Source organism: Chrysemys picta, unplaced genomic scaffold, assembly GCF_011386835.1.
Source record: "Chrysemys picta bellii isolate R12L10 unplaced genomic scaffold, ASM1138683v2 scaf4, whole genome shotgun sequence".
Lineage (NCBI taxonomy): Eukaryota > Metazoa > Chordata > Testudines > Emydidae > Chrysemys > Chrysemys picta.
In genome coordinates, this window is record NW_027052711.1 from 355266 (window position 1) to 374592 (window position 19327).

General features: G+C 46.5%; 1 protein-coding gene across 4 annotated transcripts in view; it reads left to right on the forward strand.

Annotated features, from left to right (window-relative positions):
- Positions 1-19327, forward strand: part of LOC135977564 (beta-1,3-glucosyltransferase-like) — a 175383-nt gene that overhangs the window by 106578 nt on the left and 49478 nt on the right. For all 4 annotated transcript variants that reach the window (XM_065578830.1, XM_065578828.1, XM_065578829.1 and 1 more), the window contains exon 2: positions 8893-9002. In XM_065578830.1, coding sequence (XP_065434902.1) covers positions 8893-9002 — 110 coding nt within the window. The remainder of the gene's footprint in view (positions 1-8892; positions 9003-19327) is intronic.

Consider the following 19327-nt stretch of genomic DNA (forward strand, 5'->3'; position numbering starts at 1 on the left):
GCATCTATGTGTAAGATAAAATGTTTATTTAGGTCAGCAAATATGGGGACTGGAGCATGGGTTAAACAATAAGCTAACTGAAGGCTTTTTCACATTTCTCGTCCCATCTGTCTTCAAAAGGCTCCAAGGGATTGTCATGTTTCTGTTCTATGGGTCTGGAGTACCTCCCCTTAATCCAGTGTTTCTAAAATGTGACCACCATGGCCGCATGTGGCCACCATGGCATTTTCCTGTGGCCATGACCGCCTCCTGGGCAGAGATGGGGAAGAGGGCAAAGCAGTGGCCCCTCCCTGCAGTGTCCAAAGGCTCCAGGGGAGGGCTTCAGACTCCAGGGGAGGGGTTCAGGCCCCTCCCACCTTTAGCCACGGGACTCCAGGGGCGGGCTTCAGCCCCCCTCCCCTGGTTCAACCGGAGGCTCCAGCGGTGGCCTTCACCCTATCTTGCGCCCCCTCCCCCTGGGCTTCAGTTGTGGGACTCCAGGGGTGAGCTTCAGCTCCCCCCACCCCTGCTTCAGCCTTGGGGCTCTGGCAGCAGGCTCCGGGCTTCAGCCGCCCCACCCTTACACCCAGTCTAGCCGAGGGGCTCTTGCTCTGGGCCTCAGCAGGGCTGGCATTACCAGGCACCGTGGTCAAGAGGCAAGGAACAGGGTGAGCCTAGTGTGTGAGACTGCAGAAGGGAGCTAGGGGCAACAGGGGGGAAGCAGCGGAGCCGGGGGATGGTGGGAAACGAGGGGGCTGGAGGAGGCAGCTTGTCATTACTCTTCCTCTTGGATATCCTTGATCAGCTGAGTGTAGCCAGGAGGACTCTCTTGCTGCTCCCTGAGTTGAAGTTTGGGTAGGATCAGCTCATTATATAATGTACTTCTTTAAAATTTGGGATAGCCTACTATGGTCCATTTGCTCAGGAGACACTGCTCCCTTCCCCAGGGCTCACTGTAACATTTTTTCCAGCCCCTGTATATAAGCTGAGACTCGCTCCTTTGATGGGTTGGTATTACGGACCTTAAAAATAGAGGTCCTCAGCACCTTCCATTCCCTCAAAAGTACAATTGAGCTCTCAGACAATCAAATACACTAAAATTAGGTCTGTTGATATTCAACAAGTGCACCACATATAATGCGGGACCCCCAAGACGCTTTCGCTTTTCAGTATCTGGTACCTGCCATCCCTGTAGCATTTTGGTAGTATGTTCCAACCAGTGTTCAAATCCTTCTTCCCCAGGCAATGCAACCACAGCCTCTGAAAATATTTTTCATTTTCTAGAGGGGGCCAATCAGGCTGGGACTGCACCATTTTCCTCTTTATCTAAGAACGATGTCATTTTCTTAAGAAACTCATTATGTGAAGCTGGGGGCAATAGCATCTGGCTTCTATAAGGTACTATTTTCCACACCATCTATCATTGCTGTCTCCGCTGGAACTTGCAAGGGTTCCACAACAACTGATAGCTCACATAATGCTGCGTAGGAACTATCTTCCCTCCTAAACATGGGTCCACTCACTTTGAACCTGCTCAGACAGTCTTTGGCTGTATGCAAAGTGGTCTCAGTTGAGCCCTCATTGTGAGCCTCTGATATTCCCATTACTAAAATTGATTTCTTAGGGTCTGTATTTTATCTCCTTGGATCAATCCTTAAACAGATACCTTGCCGTAGTGGCCAATCTACTTACCCCAGTAATAATAGACTTTTACCAAATTCATTTTTACTCAATATGCATGCAAGGGGTACTGACCCAGTATCCTGGGCAAAAATGCTTAATACCAAATTGCCAACTACTCAGCCAAGAATTAGTTGAATGTGAGGAATTAGGTATATAAAATACTGTCTTTAGAATAAAGAATGGGAGAGATTGCTTTCAGAAGCATGTTCATTGTGGTTGAGAATTTCAGGTTTGCAGTAGCAAATTTAGGGCTGATTTGAGGATTTTTTGTTTATATGAATTTTATGGAAAATAGAGTTCTTCGAGTGCTTGTTCACGTTAATTCCATTCTAGGTGTGTGCGTGGTCATCGGAGCTTTTTGCCTTAGTGGTATCCATAGGGTCGGCAGTAGCGCCCCCTTGAGTGCTACACTCACGCGTCGGTATATCAGGCGCCGCTGGCCCTACGGCCTCTCAGTTCCTTCTTACCGCCCATGGTAGTTAGTCGGAGCACCTTTCCTTGCATAGCCAGGGCTAGTGGTTTTTGTTTTTACTGACTTCGACCCTTGTAAATAGTTCGTTTATAGTAATTAGTATTAAGTAGTTGTTAAGTGTAGTTAGTAGTTAAAAGTTAGAGTCCCAGCGGGGACTTTGTCCCAGGTGGGGCATGCCCCAGTCTCCCGGGTTTAAGCCCTGCACGGACTGTAACAGGCCTATGCCTGTAAGTGACTCCCATAGCAGCTGCCTCAAGTGCTTGGGGGAATCATACATGAGAGATAAGTGCTGTATTTGTAAAAACTTTTGGCCCCGCCTCAGAGCAGGATATTCATTTACGGGGTCTCGTCATGGAGTCAGCCCTTTGTCCGGCTTCCGTGCCGTCCCGTCAGGACTCGCCGAGTACCTTGGCCTCAGTGCACCACCGGCACAGGGCTCCGCCCGGCACCGTTCCCCATCACCGGTGCCCAAAAAGAAGGCGAGAAAGCACGGCTCCCTGGCACCAGGCAAGAAGGGCCATGGGTCATTGGGCAAGGGACCCGCTTTGGGCTGCCTAGCCACTCTGGAGCCATGTATTCGTGCCTCCCCGGTTGGGACCCTTAGCCCGTTAAAAGGTCCACCACTGACTCCAGGTAGTGGTATGGGACCTATACCCCAGATGGCACCAACGCCTTCCCCAGCTCCCCCGGTGCCGACAGGGCAGAGGCCTCCGCCCACGCCGCCAATGCAGCACATGCCGCATGAATCGGCAAAGGCTTCCCACAAGGGCAAGCCAGCTGCTAAGACCCTTCAGCGAGCAGTGAAGTGCTGCTGATCCCCGAAACAAAGCAGCATTCTCTACCTTCACACCGCAGATCTCCAGAGTTGCAGCCCAGATCCTCTGGGGCTTGTCCTCAGCCACGGGCACCGCGATCGCGGTCCCTGCCATCTCAACGCGGATTGTCTAGAGAGCGGTTCTCAAACTTTCGTATTGGTGACTCCTTTCACACAGCAAGCCTCTGTGTGTGACCCCCCTCCTTATAAACTAAAAGCGTTAAAAAAAAAAATATATTTAACACTACTATAAATGCTGGAGGCGAAGCGGGATTTTGGGTGGAGGGTGACAGCTCGCATCCTCCCATATAATAACCTTGCAACCCCCTGAGAGTCACGACCCCCAGTTTGAGAGCCATTGTCCTAGAGGGAGATGCTCGTCTCCATACTACCGGCACAATTCACCCTCCCACCGATCATCCTCTTGGCGCAGATCCCATGAACCAATTCCCTTGCTCCGGAGAGCGTTCCCATGCTCCTAGGCGGAGATGCGGCAGGTGGCTCTGCGTGCTGCCTCCGCCTGCAAGCACCACTCCTGCAGCTCCCGTTGGCTGCGGTTTCCAACCAATGGGAGCTCTGGAGCTAGTGCTCGGGGCGGGGGCAGTGCGTGGAGCTGCCTGCTGCGCCTCTGCCTAGGAGCAGCCAGGAGAGGTTGCCGCTTGTGGGGAGCCGCCCAAGGTGAGCGCCCCCCGGATCTGGCACCCTGCACTCACACCCACTGCTCCGAGTCCCCTCCTGCACCCAAACTCCCTCCCTCTTAGTTAACTGGCATTTTTCACTTACCGGCACCCCCCATTTCCCCAAAAGCTGGATAAAACAGCTTTTACTATATTGAGGCAAATAGCTTTGTGAGATTAGAAAGTTGGTCCAATAAAATATACACCTCTACCCCGATATAACGCGACCTGATATAACACGAATTCTGATATAACGTGATAAAGCAGTGCTCCGGGGTGGAGGGGCTGCGCACTCCGGCAGATCAAAGCAAGTTCGATATAACGCGGTAAGATTTTTTGGCTCCCGAGGACAGCGTTATATCGAGGTAGAGGTGTATTACCTCATCTACCTTGTGTCTCTGATTCTGGGACCAGCATTGCTACAACAACACTGCAGACAAAAATAGAAGAGAAGTAGACATTTATATTTATGAGAATAATGTCTGCAGTTACACTAACTCTCTTAATCCTCATGCTGCAGGGTATGAGCTGATATCCAGCTGGAGTGATGAATCATACATTTATATTCCACTTTTCATCCAGAAAAATCCCAATACACTTTACCCAACATATTTATAAATGTATTATTCTCTTCTCCAGCCATTGAGGTAGATTCATCTCCTGTTTGACTTATGGGCGCTTACAGTACACAGCACTATATACAGCTGTTCAAAACCAACTTCAGGTCTAGTTTTAGAGCAGTGATTCTCAACCTTTTTTTGGGCTCAGGACCCATTTGTAAATGTTTATGGCTTGTTGCAACCCAGTAAATTGTCTGAGGGTGGAGGCCCTGGGGTGGTTTCAGTTGGATCCTGTCCCCGAGAGAGTGGGGGTGTTGGCTCCTGTCCAGCACTCACCCCACAATGGCAGTTCCTGAAGTTCCTGTGCTGTGGGGCTGGCTGGGGTTGCAGTGCCACTCAGGTTTGGCCCCGTCCTCCTGACTGGACAAAATTTGTGAGTGGAGTTGTGACCTGGCTCATGGGATTGCAGTGCCCCTCATTCAAATTTGGTCTATCCGGACTCCCGTCATCATGACCGCTGGGCTAAACCTGAGTGGTGCTGTGATCCCAGAGGTTGCAGTGCCTGGAGTGGGGCGGCAAGCCCAGCCAGCCCGTGGGACAGGAGATGCTGTGCATCTCTTTGAAACATTCTGGTGACCCAATTTTGGGTCGTGACCCACATGTTGATAAACCCTGTTTTAGAGTGCAGGTAATCTAATTACCTAGATTAGAAGACACTTGCATTCCTACCGGCTGTAAAAATTACTGTTGGACTTTTAATTGCAGTAAGGACCTATTTTTTTCTCATGTGAAAAATGCCTCTTTTGGTATCATTCCCCCCTGCCATCATGTTTAAGCACTTGTTCAATACTGATTCAAAAGGAAGTGTCACTTTACTGAATGGACATTTGGGTTTTCTAAAGCATGCATTACTAAAGGCACTTCCAAGTACCTACCTAACCTCAACTCTGCTTAGCTATGAGATCTGTTGTGATGTTGAGATATTGATGCTAATAGGGGTCAGGGAGAATTGTTACCCTTATATTTTATTATTGCACAGACTATTTTAAGTGACTTTGCAGCATCCTCTGAAGCACAAGTATTGACAGCTCTCAAAGATAGGGTACCAGATGCAGGGTCATTGGTCTGTTCTGGTATGGCAGTGCCTGGGGCATTGCAGTGATAATTCTGAGGACAGTGCTAGATGTAGTAAAGCTTTTCAGTAATGAGCTCCTACTTAGAATGTAAGCTCTTTGGAACAGGAATAGCCTTTTTGTTAGGAGTGTACAGTGCCTTGCACAATGGTGCCCCAATTCCTGATTGGCAATACAAATAATCACAGTAAAATAGTTATTATTCAGACACGTGAGCAATTACATCTCAAGCAAAACTGAGCACAACACTTTGCTTTTGTAAGAAGGCTTGCATAATATGATTTTTATTAAGTTGCTACGGGGAAGATAATATTCTTACTAACAGTAAGAAAGAGGATTCCTGTAAATTTAAGGTGGTGAATGATAGTTTTTATCTCTGAGGGAAAACAAAAAAGATACATAAAAAGAACAAGAGAAGGAAAAGTGACTTGGTAGTAAACCAATTATTTCTCAAGCAGTGAAATAGTTCTTATCAAGTCAGGAGGAGAAGGGGGCCTTCTAAAATACTAATAGGTCTGCTGAGTATTAATCATGAAGTGTTTTGTTTTATGTTTTTATATAAAAATGTGCATTGAATTTTTTTTAAACAAATGTATTTCTTTATTCCTTTAAATGGGGTTTTCTATGCATTTGCTTACTCTAGTAAAGGATACTTCCAAGGAAGTCTCCAGTGCACAAACAGCAAAGTGGATATTGGATTCATCCTAGGGAGCGTTCTTCTCCAGTACATCCCCATTTGCTGCTAAATGTACCACAAGTAAAACTGTCTAGTTCAGACACTGCCATATCTATAAATCTACTACTAAATTAGTAATTGTATAAAGCTATCTAATTTTCATTATTCATCTCTAGGGATATATTTTCAGAGGCATACATACAGATTTAGCCTTGTGACTCCCATTAACATCAATGGAAGTTGTGTAAATCTGTGCACTGAAAATGTATGCTTTTAGATAGCAAATAATTTATATTCATAACCTTTCACTGCAGATTCTTTTCAAGAAGTCACTATCTTTTTTTGTATGTGTGTGCGGTGGGCCTGGAGGTAAAACAAGGCTGTGAGGGAGAAATGAAGGACATCAGGGGATAACTATAGTTATTAGTTGTTTGCAGTGTTGTTGTAGCTGTGTTGGTCCCAGGATATGAGAGACAAGTATGGCTGAACCCCTTATGGGTAACAATTTGTCCCAACTTGTATTTAGCTTAGATGCTCCGGTTACCGTCCCCAGATGGGAAGAGCTCTGTGAAACTTGAAAGCTTGTTCTGGCCCCAACATAGTTATGCCTTCCACTACACCAGGAGCACAAACTTGTCAAAGCCCGACATGGAGTGAGTTAGGATTGCACATTTAATGAGTCACGGAGGTGGTCTCAGAGTCATGGATGGAGGCAAGTATGAAAAAAACTAACATTGATGTGGACACAGCGGCAAAGTGAGGACAGACACATATATGGAATTAAGCGGCAGGCCACAACTTTAACACGGGAGGGTCGCTACCTGCTTATTACCCATACTTTCCTATACCAGCATGGGCGGCAGGTAACCACGGGCTCAGGCAGGCTAGCCCCCGCCCCGCCCCTTGTGCCTGAGGCCCTGCCCCTACCGGAGCCTAGCACCTCCAGCCCCGGAATGCCAGGCAGGCGGCACAGTCCCCAGTGCCTCCTGCCCTGCAGTGCCAGGTGCGTGCACTGGCTCCAGCCGCCTGTAGTCCATGGCCGCAGGCCGGTCCCCATTAGCCCCAGCCGAGGGCCCAGGCCATGGGGGAAGAGCTGCAGAGTGCTGGGAAGCAGGAGGGAGCCTGGGGATGGAGCAAGGGCAGGGCCACAGAAGGCTGTTTTGGGAGTCTCAGCCTCCCCCGGCCTTTGATACCTGCTGCCCATGTATACCAGGCATTTAATTGGTTCCAGTGCAGGGGTTACAGGTCTCCATATCATATAACCTGTAATTTGGGGTAGGGTATCCTCCGCTACCCCCCAGGACGCAACTCTCTGAGTCCTAGGACTTTAACAATAACAAATGTGTTTTGGTGTGGAGGAGGGATTAATAAATAGATATTTAACCTCTGGATATTTCTTCCTTGGATTACAGTAGCAGAAATTTTGAGTTGAAACTGCATTAGTTAAAAGTTTTTCTGATACTGTTTTCTTTTCTGACGCTGTTTTCTTCTCTGTGCTCTTTGTTCACATAGTTTATCTTTTCTTTTCCTTGAAATTACTTCTCTTCTTTTTCTCTCTTTCATTGTCGTTCCTTCCATTTCTCCGCCTTTCTTTAGGAGTTAGTCTCCCATCTTCACTCCTTCCTCTTGTAGCAATTCTGTGGTTATCTTAGCAGCTTTATCCCACAGGACTTAAAAGTGACACCATAGTCTGATAGGTTGTCTTGATAATGTGATATAAAAGTGTTTTCCCCCTTTTTTTTAAAGTAAATTAAGAATATTTATTTTCTCCAAGCTAGTCTTGCAGGATATTAAAATTAGAATGCATACCCCCTTCAACAGAGGGGCAGTTCTGTAAGTGCTATCTAGGTGGTGGTTGTACATAATGCATTCCCTGTGGTGCACCAACAGCATTGTTCAGCTGTTCAGCAATGCTGTGGCTACAGGCATATCGATAGAACTGCTTGGGGCCTGATGTAATACCAGTATTGCCAACTCATGTTGTTTTTATCAATTTTGGGGGAGGTTTTTTACCTGTCTCATGAAAACAAGATGAAAGGCTGCCAAGTGATTAATTTTTCCTTATTCAAAATGGCCACCATCTCTGATTATTGTCAGTGGAACTGAAGACCGCAAGATGGTAGACTGCAGGGAAGTGACAATCTGCGAGTTGAAATGAGGCTGCCCTTAATAAAAGTGACTGCCATCTCCCATTGTTTTCAGTGAGACTGAAGCCATATCCTCAGGCATGATGGCTGCCACTCTGTGGTTCAGCAGGCTAGTCGGGACATATGGACTGTGAGGAGCAGCATAGTCACGGTGAAAGGTAGATAGTGGGAATGAGAGGGAAAAGGTGATGGATTTAGGGGGTGCAGGAGAAAGGGGGGAACAGGAGGAGAGGGGTGGAGAGGAGAGTGGAGGAGGAGGATGGTCTGTCATAGTGATGGGCAAAGAAGAGCATGTGTGGTGGGGCTCAGTGAGTGCTGCCCAGTCTCGGGTAGAGAAGTGGGAGGAGGTTAGGGAAGTGTTGCTTCTTGCAAAAGGCTAAATCAATTCCATATTTTTACTATGACATTATTGCTTATGTGATTAATATAAGACAGACTAAAACCCATGTTTTGATGGTTTTTAAAATCTCATGTTTTGGTGGGCCAGTCTCATGATTTTTGATCTCTTAAGGTTGGCAATATTATAATACCATGACAAATTTAGTGTTCTACTTTCATACAAACAGTTAAAACTGGGGCGGTTTAAGAAAATAAAACAATTGTATGTATGTTTATGCATTTTTATTATTAATTAAATAAATCAGTTATGATTATATGTCTTGCTTTTCCCCCTCAAAGTTCTCTTTAGCAGTGGTGCGGAACTTATGTTTATTTCTGTTTTCTTTAAATATTTTTATTTCCTTGTTCACAGAATTACAAGAAATTGTATTTGTCATCCAGAGTCAAAGTAACTCTTTTCATTCAAAAAGAGCAGAAGATTTAGAGCGCAATATTTTAAAACAGGCTGAAGTGCTTGGAAAGGTATGTGTAGATAAAATCTACTGCGCGCTGCTTGCATATTTCTGTACAATATTTTACTACCTTTCTACTGAGCCTATATTTATAATCCATTTTATTTTGTTAGCCTATCTCATGGCTTGTCTACATAGTGCATTAGGCTATATCAGAGAGCTGTAAATTGTGACGTGCACTAACTGACCCGTGTGGACCCTTCCGTTGTGTACATTTAATGTAGTACTGTTTTAAATGAATGCACATTAGGGAGATTTTAGTGCACACTAGAAGAGTCCACGTCACTCAGTTAGTGCACGACATGCTAGTGCATGCTAGAATTTACACCCTTCTGATGCAGACTAGCAAATAGACAAGCCCTCAGAATACATTTGTTTACTCTTCTCTGTGCAGTTTCTGAGGACATGGTTTAAGCTCAAGGATATCACTGATGGCATATGATTAGGGTTACCATACGTCCTCTTTTTCCCGGACATGTCCGGCTTTTCGGCAGTCAAACCCCCGTCCGGGGGGAATTGCCAAAAAGCCGAACATGTCCGGGAAAATGGCGGCTCTGTTTAAGAGCCAGGCTGCCTGAACGCTACCGGCTTCGGGCAGCCCCGTGCCTCCAGACCCTGCGCCGCCGGAGCCCGGGAGGGGAAGTGCCCGGCTGGGGGCGCAGGGTCTGGAGGCAGGGGGGCTGCCCGAAGCCGGTAGCGCTCGGGCAGCCCGGTTCTTAAACAGAGCCTCCAGCGGCTGCGGCTCTGTGTAACTGACACTGTGTCAGTTACACACAGCCCCGGCGGCTGGAGGCTCCAGCCGCCCCCGCTCTGTTTAAGAGCCGGGCTGCCCGAGCGCTACCGGCTTCGGGCAGCCCCCCTGCCTCCAGACCCTGCGCCCCCAGCCGGGCACTTCCCCTCCCGGGCTCCGGCGGCGCAGGGTCTGGAGGCACGGGGCTGCCCGAAGCTGGTAGCGCTCGGGCAGCCCGGCTCTTAAATAGAGCCGCGGGGGCTGGAGCCTCCAGCCGCCGGGGCTGTGTGTAACTGACACAGTGTCAGTTACACAGAGCCCCAGCCGCTGGAGGCTCTGTTTAAGAGCTGGGCTGCCCCAGAGCTACCGGCTTCGGGCAGCCCCGTGCCTGGAGACCCTGCGCTGCCGGAGCCCGGGACGGGAAGTGCCCGGCTGGGGGCGCAGGATCTGGAGGCACGGGGGTTGCCCGAAGCCGGTAGCGCTTGGGCAGCCCGGCTCTTAAACAGAGCGGGGGCGGCTGGAGCCTCCAGCCCCTGGGGCTCTGTGTAACTGACCCAGTGTCAGTTACACAGAGCCAAAGAGGAGAAAAGCCTCCAGCTGCAGGGGCTGTGTGTAACTGACACAGTGTCAGTTACACAGAGCCGCAGCCGCTGGAGGCTCTGTTTAAGAACCGGGCTGCCCGAGAGCTACCGGCTTCAGGCAGCCCCCTTGCCTCCGGACCCTGCGCCCCCAGCCGGGCACTTCCCCTCCCAGGCTCCGGCGACGCCGGGTCCGGAGGCACGGGGGCTGCCCGAAGCCGGTAGCGCTGGGGCAGCCCGGCTCTTAGAGCCTAAGAGGAGCAGAGCCTCCAGCTGCGGGGGCTCTGCTCCTCTTCGGCTCTGTGTAACTTATACAGTGTAAGTTACGCAGAGCCGCCGGAGCCCCGGAGGGGAAGTGCCCGGCTGGGGGCGCAGGGTCCGGAGGCATAGGGGCTGCCCAAAGCCCGAGCGCTACTGGCTTCACGGTTTGCTGGGCAGCCTCCAGACCCTGCGCCCCCGGCTGGGCGCTTCCCCTCCCAGGCTCCAGCTGCGCTGGGGAAGCGCCGGCTGGGGGCGCAGGGTCTGGGGGCTGCCCGGCAAACCGTGAAGCTGGTAGCACTGGGGCAGCCCTTTCCCCCTGGCTAGGAGTGGGAGGGAGGAGGGGTGGAGTTAGGGTGGGGAAGGGGCGGAGTTGGGGCGGGGCTAGGGGTGGGGAAATGGGCGGGGCCATGGCCCGTGGAGGGTCCTCTTTTTTTATTTATGAGATATGGTAACCCTACATATGATGATGATCACCAAGTGGGATTTTCATGTTGAATTACATACTGTAGTGAATAAAGTATGTAAAACTCTTTTTGTGTGGGTGGAATTTGATCTGAAATAATAAAAGAAGTTGTTGAATGGAAAAAGCTTACAAATAGGGTCTAATGGTATACGTTTTTTTTAGTTTTTTCTGTTTTTTCTGATTAAGTAGGTACATCAGTTTAAGTTAATGTGAAGGATCACTTTCAGGGGCACACTTTAACATTTGTAATGCATCTTCATTTGCTTCGGAATAGCTTTTGTCTGCATTTTTATCACATAAATGTATTATCACTGGTTTAGAATGAGCATTAGTCAGAAATCTGGATCACAGAACCTTAGCTTAGAACTAAAATTGATTTTTTTTAAACCATAGTTGTTCAAAGATCTTAAAATAATTTCTCTTCCTCATTTTTTGAACCTTTAAAATAAAAGTTTATATTTAAAATGAAATTGTGAAGTAACATACTGTGGTGGGGTTATTGAACTGAACTTTTGTCTCTAGTAAACTGGGTTCAAAAAGTTATTATTTAAAAAAAAAAAAGTGCTATGTGCACTAAATCTCTAGGATTCTTGCTGCCCTTGTATGAAACGCTTCCTAATTATGTATTTACCTGAGCTGATCAATACTATATTAATTAAATATGTTCTAACTGCCCTTTTTTCAGGCCCCATTTCTGTAATTGCATCCATGCAGGCAGTCCTTGCATCCACATGGAGCCCCTGTTAACTTCAGTGGGCTCCTCGCCTGGGTATATTTGCACAGCTCCAGTGGCAGGAACAAGGTGTTGGCTATTAAAAATGGATTCCTGGTATACTTTGTTAATGTTGACACCTCAGAATGTCACTGGCCGGGAACCAGAAAAGTCAGCATAGATATGTTCATCAAGAGGGAATATAGACATGCTTGTTTACACAAGGGAAGGAAGAGAGGTTAACATCCCGTAAGTAGGATCTTATAGTTGGGAGCAACTCTCACATCTGAATGAACTAAAGTGGGTTTTTTTTAGTATTGGGTTTATTTTTGCAAGTAAAGAGGATCCTAAAGTGCTTTAGAAAAATGATCCCTTCATCCTAGATTGAAATGGCAAGACTTTTCAGATGTAACAATACCTGCTTAACAGTCCACGTGATGATTTAGGACAGGAAGTGAGGAAAACTATAGCAAACTGAAAATTTATGTCCAGAACCTGACAGAGGGGGGTGGGAAAAAAGGCACCAAAATACAGAAAAAAGTTCAGCAAACCTCTTTGTATTCCTTGTGTCTCTATTTTCCTGTCGTCACTTTCAAATACAGTACCCTCAACCATTGTGAATAAGACCATGAGTATTGATCACTGAAGGGAAAAATCTTTGAAATCTCTGTGCGTTGAAATTTGGAGTTCAGACCTCCATTTGAAAGAATATGTTCAAGGGGATTACCTTCAGATCTACTGAAGTTAAGTCCTTGATAATATGCATCTTAAGCATTTACAGATAGTGAGTTTTAAAATTGAAAAAATAAAACCTGTCACCTGTATTTATTTTGTTTACTGAACTACAATGAATGTCTCTTGCAGTGTTTTAAAAGTCACTGCACTGTTTGCATCTGCTCAAGTTTCCTATTACTGTATGATTTATTTTTTATTTTACACTTCACATTTTAAAAATTTAATCCTACCTATTTTATACTATCATTCAGGTTACCACTAGATGTCAGCGTTGCTTTAATTGTTAAAATGAAGTTGATGCATATTACTTAGCTATAAAATGTTTTTTCCAATATTTTTTCATATTAAGCAATGATTAAAACCAAGTGATGAGGAAAATTTCTTACGTTCTTTACCAGTTTTTTTAAGCTATACAGTGGAGCATAATAAAAATAGAAATACAATATTATAATATTTGGACTTGGCTCACTTTGGAATTTAGAAACACTGCTACTTCTGGGAATAGCTAACTTTACAGCTGAAACAGCCTGTAAAAATATTGCCCCTTTAAAATCACCAAATCACTCTGAACTACTAATGGAGTTTTTGAAGCAGTAGTAGTGGTTTGGTTGCCTCTAGGGGCTGATAAAACTACCTTGGAAGACAGGGAGACTATGTATCAAGTTGATTTAGTATATAAAACATGCTCTTATTATAAGAGCCTTCAGGTTACAGAAAACTCTGAAACTAATAATTACGTTTGTAAACATTATGTTGCTTTTAAAAACCGTAAAGATGAAAATGAATTATGAATGACTTAACCAAACAGCAGTGATGTAAAGTTTCTGGAACTCGGGTGTCATTAATACACAAGTTTACTTGAATATAAAGTTTACAAAGCTTTTAAGAGTGCAAAAATATAATTTTAAGTCCTTTTCATTCAGTTTTCATTGCCTTTGTTTTCCAGGGTGTTTCATGCATCCATGGGATTAATATGTATAAATGCTATTGTATAAAACAAACTTCATGTATCTCTATAATGCACAGTATTTGTGCCATAGCGCTTTGCTTGTTATGAGCAGAGATCCTAGAAATCCATTTGCCTCTGAAAAAATGTTGAAAAATATAGACTTTGCATTTTTACAGGGAATCTTTAGTTTTTACATTTTGTGAAAAAAATAAAAACATATAGTAACTATTAACTAAATTTTGCTGAAAGATAGTGTGATCATATTTCCCAAAGTGAAAATGGGAGACTACATACGGCTGGCCTGAGGTGTCCTGGGCTGGTGATTACAGCCCGAGCCCTGTCGCCGCTTGCCCCCCTGTACGTTCCTCTGCGCCCCCATAGGGGGGCACATCCCACTTTTTTGGCAAAACTAGTCATTTGTCCTGTTTGCTGCTCAGTTGGCAAGAGCAAATGGGACAAATGCCCAGTTTTGCCAAAAAGTCAGGATGTCCGGGACAGGGCTTAAAAAAGGGACTGTCCTAGCCAAAATGGAGTGTGTGGTTGCCTTAGTTCAGTTGATACCCATATATATATTGTGGCTAGGGAAACTAAATTTCATCATTTCATTTTAATTGCAGAAAAATATGGACTTTTATGTTATATCAAAATTCTTCAATAAAAAATATTTATCACGGAAAACTAGAATCCCTGGTTCTGAGCAAAATCACATTCTAAAGCATATAGCTGAGATCAGTTGCAGAGTTTAAACTGATGCCAGGTACAAAGGCTAGTCTACACTAGAAGCTACAACTAGAAGCTACTGTAGCATGTTGGGTGAAGACACTCTATGCCAACAGGAGAGAGCTCTTCTCTATGCCAACAGTTGGCATAATAAAACCACTTCTGTGAGAGGCAGTAGCTATGGTGGTGGGAGAACCTCTCCTGCCATCATAGCACTGTCCACACTCAGGACCGGATTAACCTTTTGTGGGCCTGACGCTAAACATATTTATGGGCTCCCAGGGGGAATGTTTGTAAAAGACAAGTGATTGACACAGAAGTTGTCTTTGACACATCACACAGTTGTACAAGTTTCATTTACAATGTTTACAGATTTAAATTGCAGATGGAGGTGGCTGTCACTAGGGTACCAGCAATGGTAGCCCTAGGGCAAAAAGAATACACAGAAGTGTACATAAAATACATTCTAAAAGAAAAAATAAAACACAGTGGATAAAAAAGCTAACAAAAGCCAAAGCTGGCCAAAACATCAGCCATGTGCTGCTCCCATTAAAAGGGAACCTTCACACTATCTCACCCTTCACATTTCTCATATGAATTACTAGTGCTTCAATTATGTTTTTGTATGAAATTGGGGCAAATGTAAAACTGTTTTAAACATTTTAAAAATAAAAAACATGAAAAACTTTAATACATTTTATTTACAGTGTCATTATTCATATTAGTCCAGCTTCAGGACAGACAGCAGACAGGACCCTGCACTCCAAACACTCCCACGCCAGCAGTGGTGCCAGTCAGGATGCTACCCCAGGACTCTGCATGAGCTGCCCACAACCATCACCCAGTGGGGCAGGCCACACAGACCTTGCTGTTCCTCAGATCCACTGCCATGTGAACTGGTGCCCCTGCCAGGGTCTAGGGCCAGGCACATGGCTAGGATGACCAGATGTCCCAATTTTATAGGGACAGTCCCAATATTTGGGGTTTTGTCTTGTATAGATGCCTGTTACTCCCACCCCATCCTGAATTTTCACACTTGCTATCTGGTCACCCTACACATAGCACCGGATTTTCAGTGCATATGGTCCTGTCGCCCTGCGCCAACCATGGCAGAGCTGCAATGGGCAGGGGTTCAGTCCCCGAGGGGCGACCCAGCCTGTGCCCGACCCAGATCCAGTCACCAAAATGAACCAGAAACATGAGTGCAGATGCCAGTCTGTGTTGCCCTAGCCAAGAGAGGGTCACTGGACCACATGCTGCAGTGGGGGGGCACAGAACTGGCCAGTGGACACACACACCTCTACTCCCACCACAAACACGGGGAGGGGTGACACCCCCTCCCCCCACACACACACACCGCTACCCCTACCCCTTCCTCACACGTGGGGGGTAATGACTGACTGACTTTCCCTGCTCAGTGCTCTATGCCCTTCATGCCTGGCTAGGCCCTGGGGCTGTGTCCACTTCTCTCTGTACCTGGTGCTGCGTCTTCCCAGTCTCCCCACCTGGCTCTGGTGGCACCTCAGCCCGGCTTCGTGCCGCTGCTGCCACCCACCCACGTGCACTCATCAGCCACCACAGCTCTGTGTGCAGCCAGTGCCAGGTGTAGACAGCCCTGGGGCTAGGGAGCGGGGCCCTGTTGGCCAAGCCGGGATTGGCCCTGAAGCCAGCAAGTGGCGGGTGGGCAGGGGCTGCGCTGACGGACCCTGCCCCACGTGCTGCAGCCTCACCTCGCTGCCTCCTTGCACACTCACCCCCATTGGCTGCTGAACACCTCCCTACCCTCCCGCGCTCACCATGGGTGGGTGAGCAGGGATCTGGCCAGCAGGATCTGGCCACAGTGCTGCGGCCGTGGCCATCCCCTTGTTAGGCCCCCTCTGAGTGTGGGCCCAGCACTTTGGTGCCATTGTAAACCCAGTGTTGTTCACACCAGCGCTTAGGTCAGTGTAATTTACGTCGCTCGGGGGATGGTTTATTCATACCCCCGAGCGACATAATTTATACCGACATAAGTTTTAGTGTGTACAAGCCCTTAATTTTTGTCATTTCAGCCTGTAACTTCATCACTGCAGACTGTTCCTTTAATGGCCCTTATTTCTATTTCAAAAAATGAGTTAATACAAGGTGTTCTGAAATTGTGCGCGTAAACGAATGTCATGTCATGGTGCCTGAACAGAGATGTATTTATTCTTTCATAGCTTCTGTGAAGTAACAAATCTGCGTAATCTGTTTTTATACTCCATAATGCTAATCTTTTGCTACAGCCTAAATCTGACTTTCATATATTTCTAGTCCTGTTTACGGGAGAGAGAAATTTGTAGAGTTGCCCCTTTAGTCTGAACTAAATTTTGCAGGGTTCTTTTCATTAGGAATAGAAGTTTGTGGCACAAGTCAGGTACAGTCTTGGTGTAATCTCATTTATGTATTTAAAAAAAACTCTGAACACAGTAGAAACAGCTGTATCCTCGCTCAGAAATCCCCTAGTCTGGCACTCCAGTGAGCTCTGTGCCCAAGAAGTTCTGTCCTTCTGCTTCCTTTCAGGGTAACATTCACAGCTTTTTCTTGCCTGTCTGCCACCAGCGTGCACAGTTTGCAAATCAGTATTCTGGGGGAATTCTGCGCCAAAGAATTAAAAATTCTGTGCACAATATTTTAAAATTCTGCATATTTTATTTTTCAAAGTAACACTATATAATCATGTCAGTTTCAGTTCTTTTGTCTAATAGTACAGCCACAAAAAAGTTCCTCCAGGAGTAGAGTGTTAAGGAAATGCCTACGACAACCCAGTTCATGCTTCTCTGCTCCCTCCCCCCAGAGGAGGGGGGCCAGACACCCTCTCCCTACCAGAGTCCAGCTTTGGCCCCCCTTAGCATAGACACTCGCATGGACCCCTCGCCCCCAGACCCCAGCTGCGGGCCTCCTCGTCCAGACACATGCACCCCCCTCCCCCCAGACTCCAGCTGTCCCCCCACAGACACTCATCCCCCAGCCACTCGCATGCCCTCCCTCCCAGACCCCAGGGATCCAGAGGGAGAAACAGCCTGATGCTGGGTCCTGGGCTTGTGTGGAGTCTCCTGCACGCTGCCTCCTTTCTTCAGGGCATGTTAGGAACTACAACTGCCAGAAACCCTCCAGCTCCTCCCCCCCCACCCCACACAGTGTCTTCTGCTTGTGAGCTTGCTCTGCCAGGTCCAGCAGCCACTAGTGGCAGCCAGCAGTGGTGCAGAATTCCCCCAGGAGTATTAACCTAATGGGCTGCTTAGTACCTTGAGCAGTAGTCTCTGTTTGCAGCTGTATTTACTACATAAGAAGCTGGATTGCTCCTCCCCTTGGGTATGAAAGAGGATGCCTGACACACCCATAGGCTTTAATGAGGTCTTTGGTTTTGGATCCAAAGGTCTGCTGATGACGCACCTTTCAGCATAAGGATATTATGGACCTGTGAACATTTGCAACATTTAATTTGAAAAATTAATTAAGCAAATGTTATATTGTTGTCTTTGCTCTATGCATACCCATTTTTTAAAATAGCTATTTCTGTAACCACAATGCTTTAATTGCCTTGTTGCATATAAAAAGTAAAAGGGTGTCTTTTGCTTTATTTGCCTAGTGTATTGTTTTCTATCTTTGCAAGGAAAAGGGCTAGACTTCTTTTTAAATGAAAGGTGAAATTCTCTTTCATGAGGTCCTATGCTGGCTCTATTAAGAAAGGACTTGTCTGAGTCCTCTCTAATTTGGAGTGGAAAAGGCCAGAAATGAAGTGGTTCTTGGAGTATTTTTCAGTGTGGATTCTACTGTAGGTGTGCATGAGTCTAATGCATGTGAGGTCTGAGTTAATTTAGTAGTCACGTCCACTGGGCCTGTGCATGCACCCTTGTGCAAGGACATAAAGGGCAGAGTGGATGTAACCCTCCTTCGGTTCCTTCTTACCTGTGGCAGTGAGATGGAACCTCGCAAGTGTCTGACCTGCTACTTTTGAGATTCATACTTACCTTTTAGGCTCTTCTTCACCCTCCTTATCTCCGTTCATTTTTAGTTTGAACGTTCCTTGGCATGCGTCTGACGAAGTGGGTATTCACCCACAAAAGCTTAAGCTTCAATACATCTGTTAGTCTTAAAGGTGCCACAGGACACTCTGTTGCTTAATACCAATACAGGCTCTTTTGACCTCATACAGATTCAAGGCGCTTGGTCCCCAGGTGACAATGAATTGCATATGAAAGTCCTGCAGTTCAAAGTCCTCAGATTGGCCTGTATATCGTGTCCCTACATGTTCTCTGGAACTCAGTGGTACAAATATTCACAAACATGACAACTGTGCGCTACTTAAACAATGGGATGCTCATTTCTCACATATCTGTCTGGAAGCCATCAAGCTCTGAACATGGTGATGTTTCAATGGGTGACCACATTGGTCCGTCACCTTCTAGGGGTCAGCAACAACTTGACCAGTATCTTAAGCAGGCAGTCGATGACCAGCCATGAATGGTCCTTGCACAGATCCGTTGTAAGACTGATATTCTGCTATTGGAAATCTCCTCGCCCTCCCACCCCCCAAACTATTTTGCCTTCAAAAACAACGCCAAATGTCAAAATTCTTCTTCCAGAGGAGGACTAAGCCGATGATTGTTGCCAGATGTCTTCCTTCTACGGTGGAACAGAGACTTACTCTACACTTTTCCACTGATTCCTCCAATTCCTAGAGGATATCCAAGATCAGGAGAGATAGTACCATGGTTGTTGTTGCCCTGTAGTGGGTGAGGCAGTCTTGGCTGACAAACCTGTTACAAATGCCAGTTCAGTCTCCAATTGAGCTCCTGCTTCATCTAGACCTGATCTCATAACACAATGGCCAGATACTCCATCCAGACCTGGAAGTGCTACATCTGAGAGCATGATTGTTGGCTAGTGAAATACCATGAATAGACACTGCTCTGTACAGGTCCAGGAAATTTTGGCTCACAACAGGAAAAATCTATATGGAACAGGTTCTCAACATGGGCAGCCCAGCATGGTTGGGTCCCCGTCCAAGACTTGATACTGAAGATCCTTGACTACCTACTACACTTAGAACAGGCTGGCCTGTTGTTCTTCTCTAATAGTCCACGGTAGCTTCAGCTTGCCGCCTGCCTGTACAGTTGTCAAGGTAGATTTAAATCAAGGTGATTTAAATCACTAGGTGGAAAG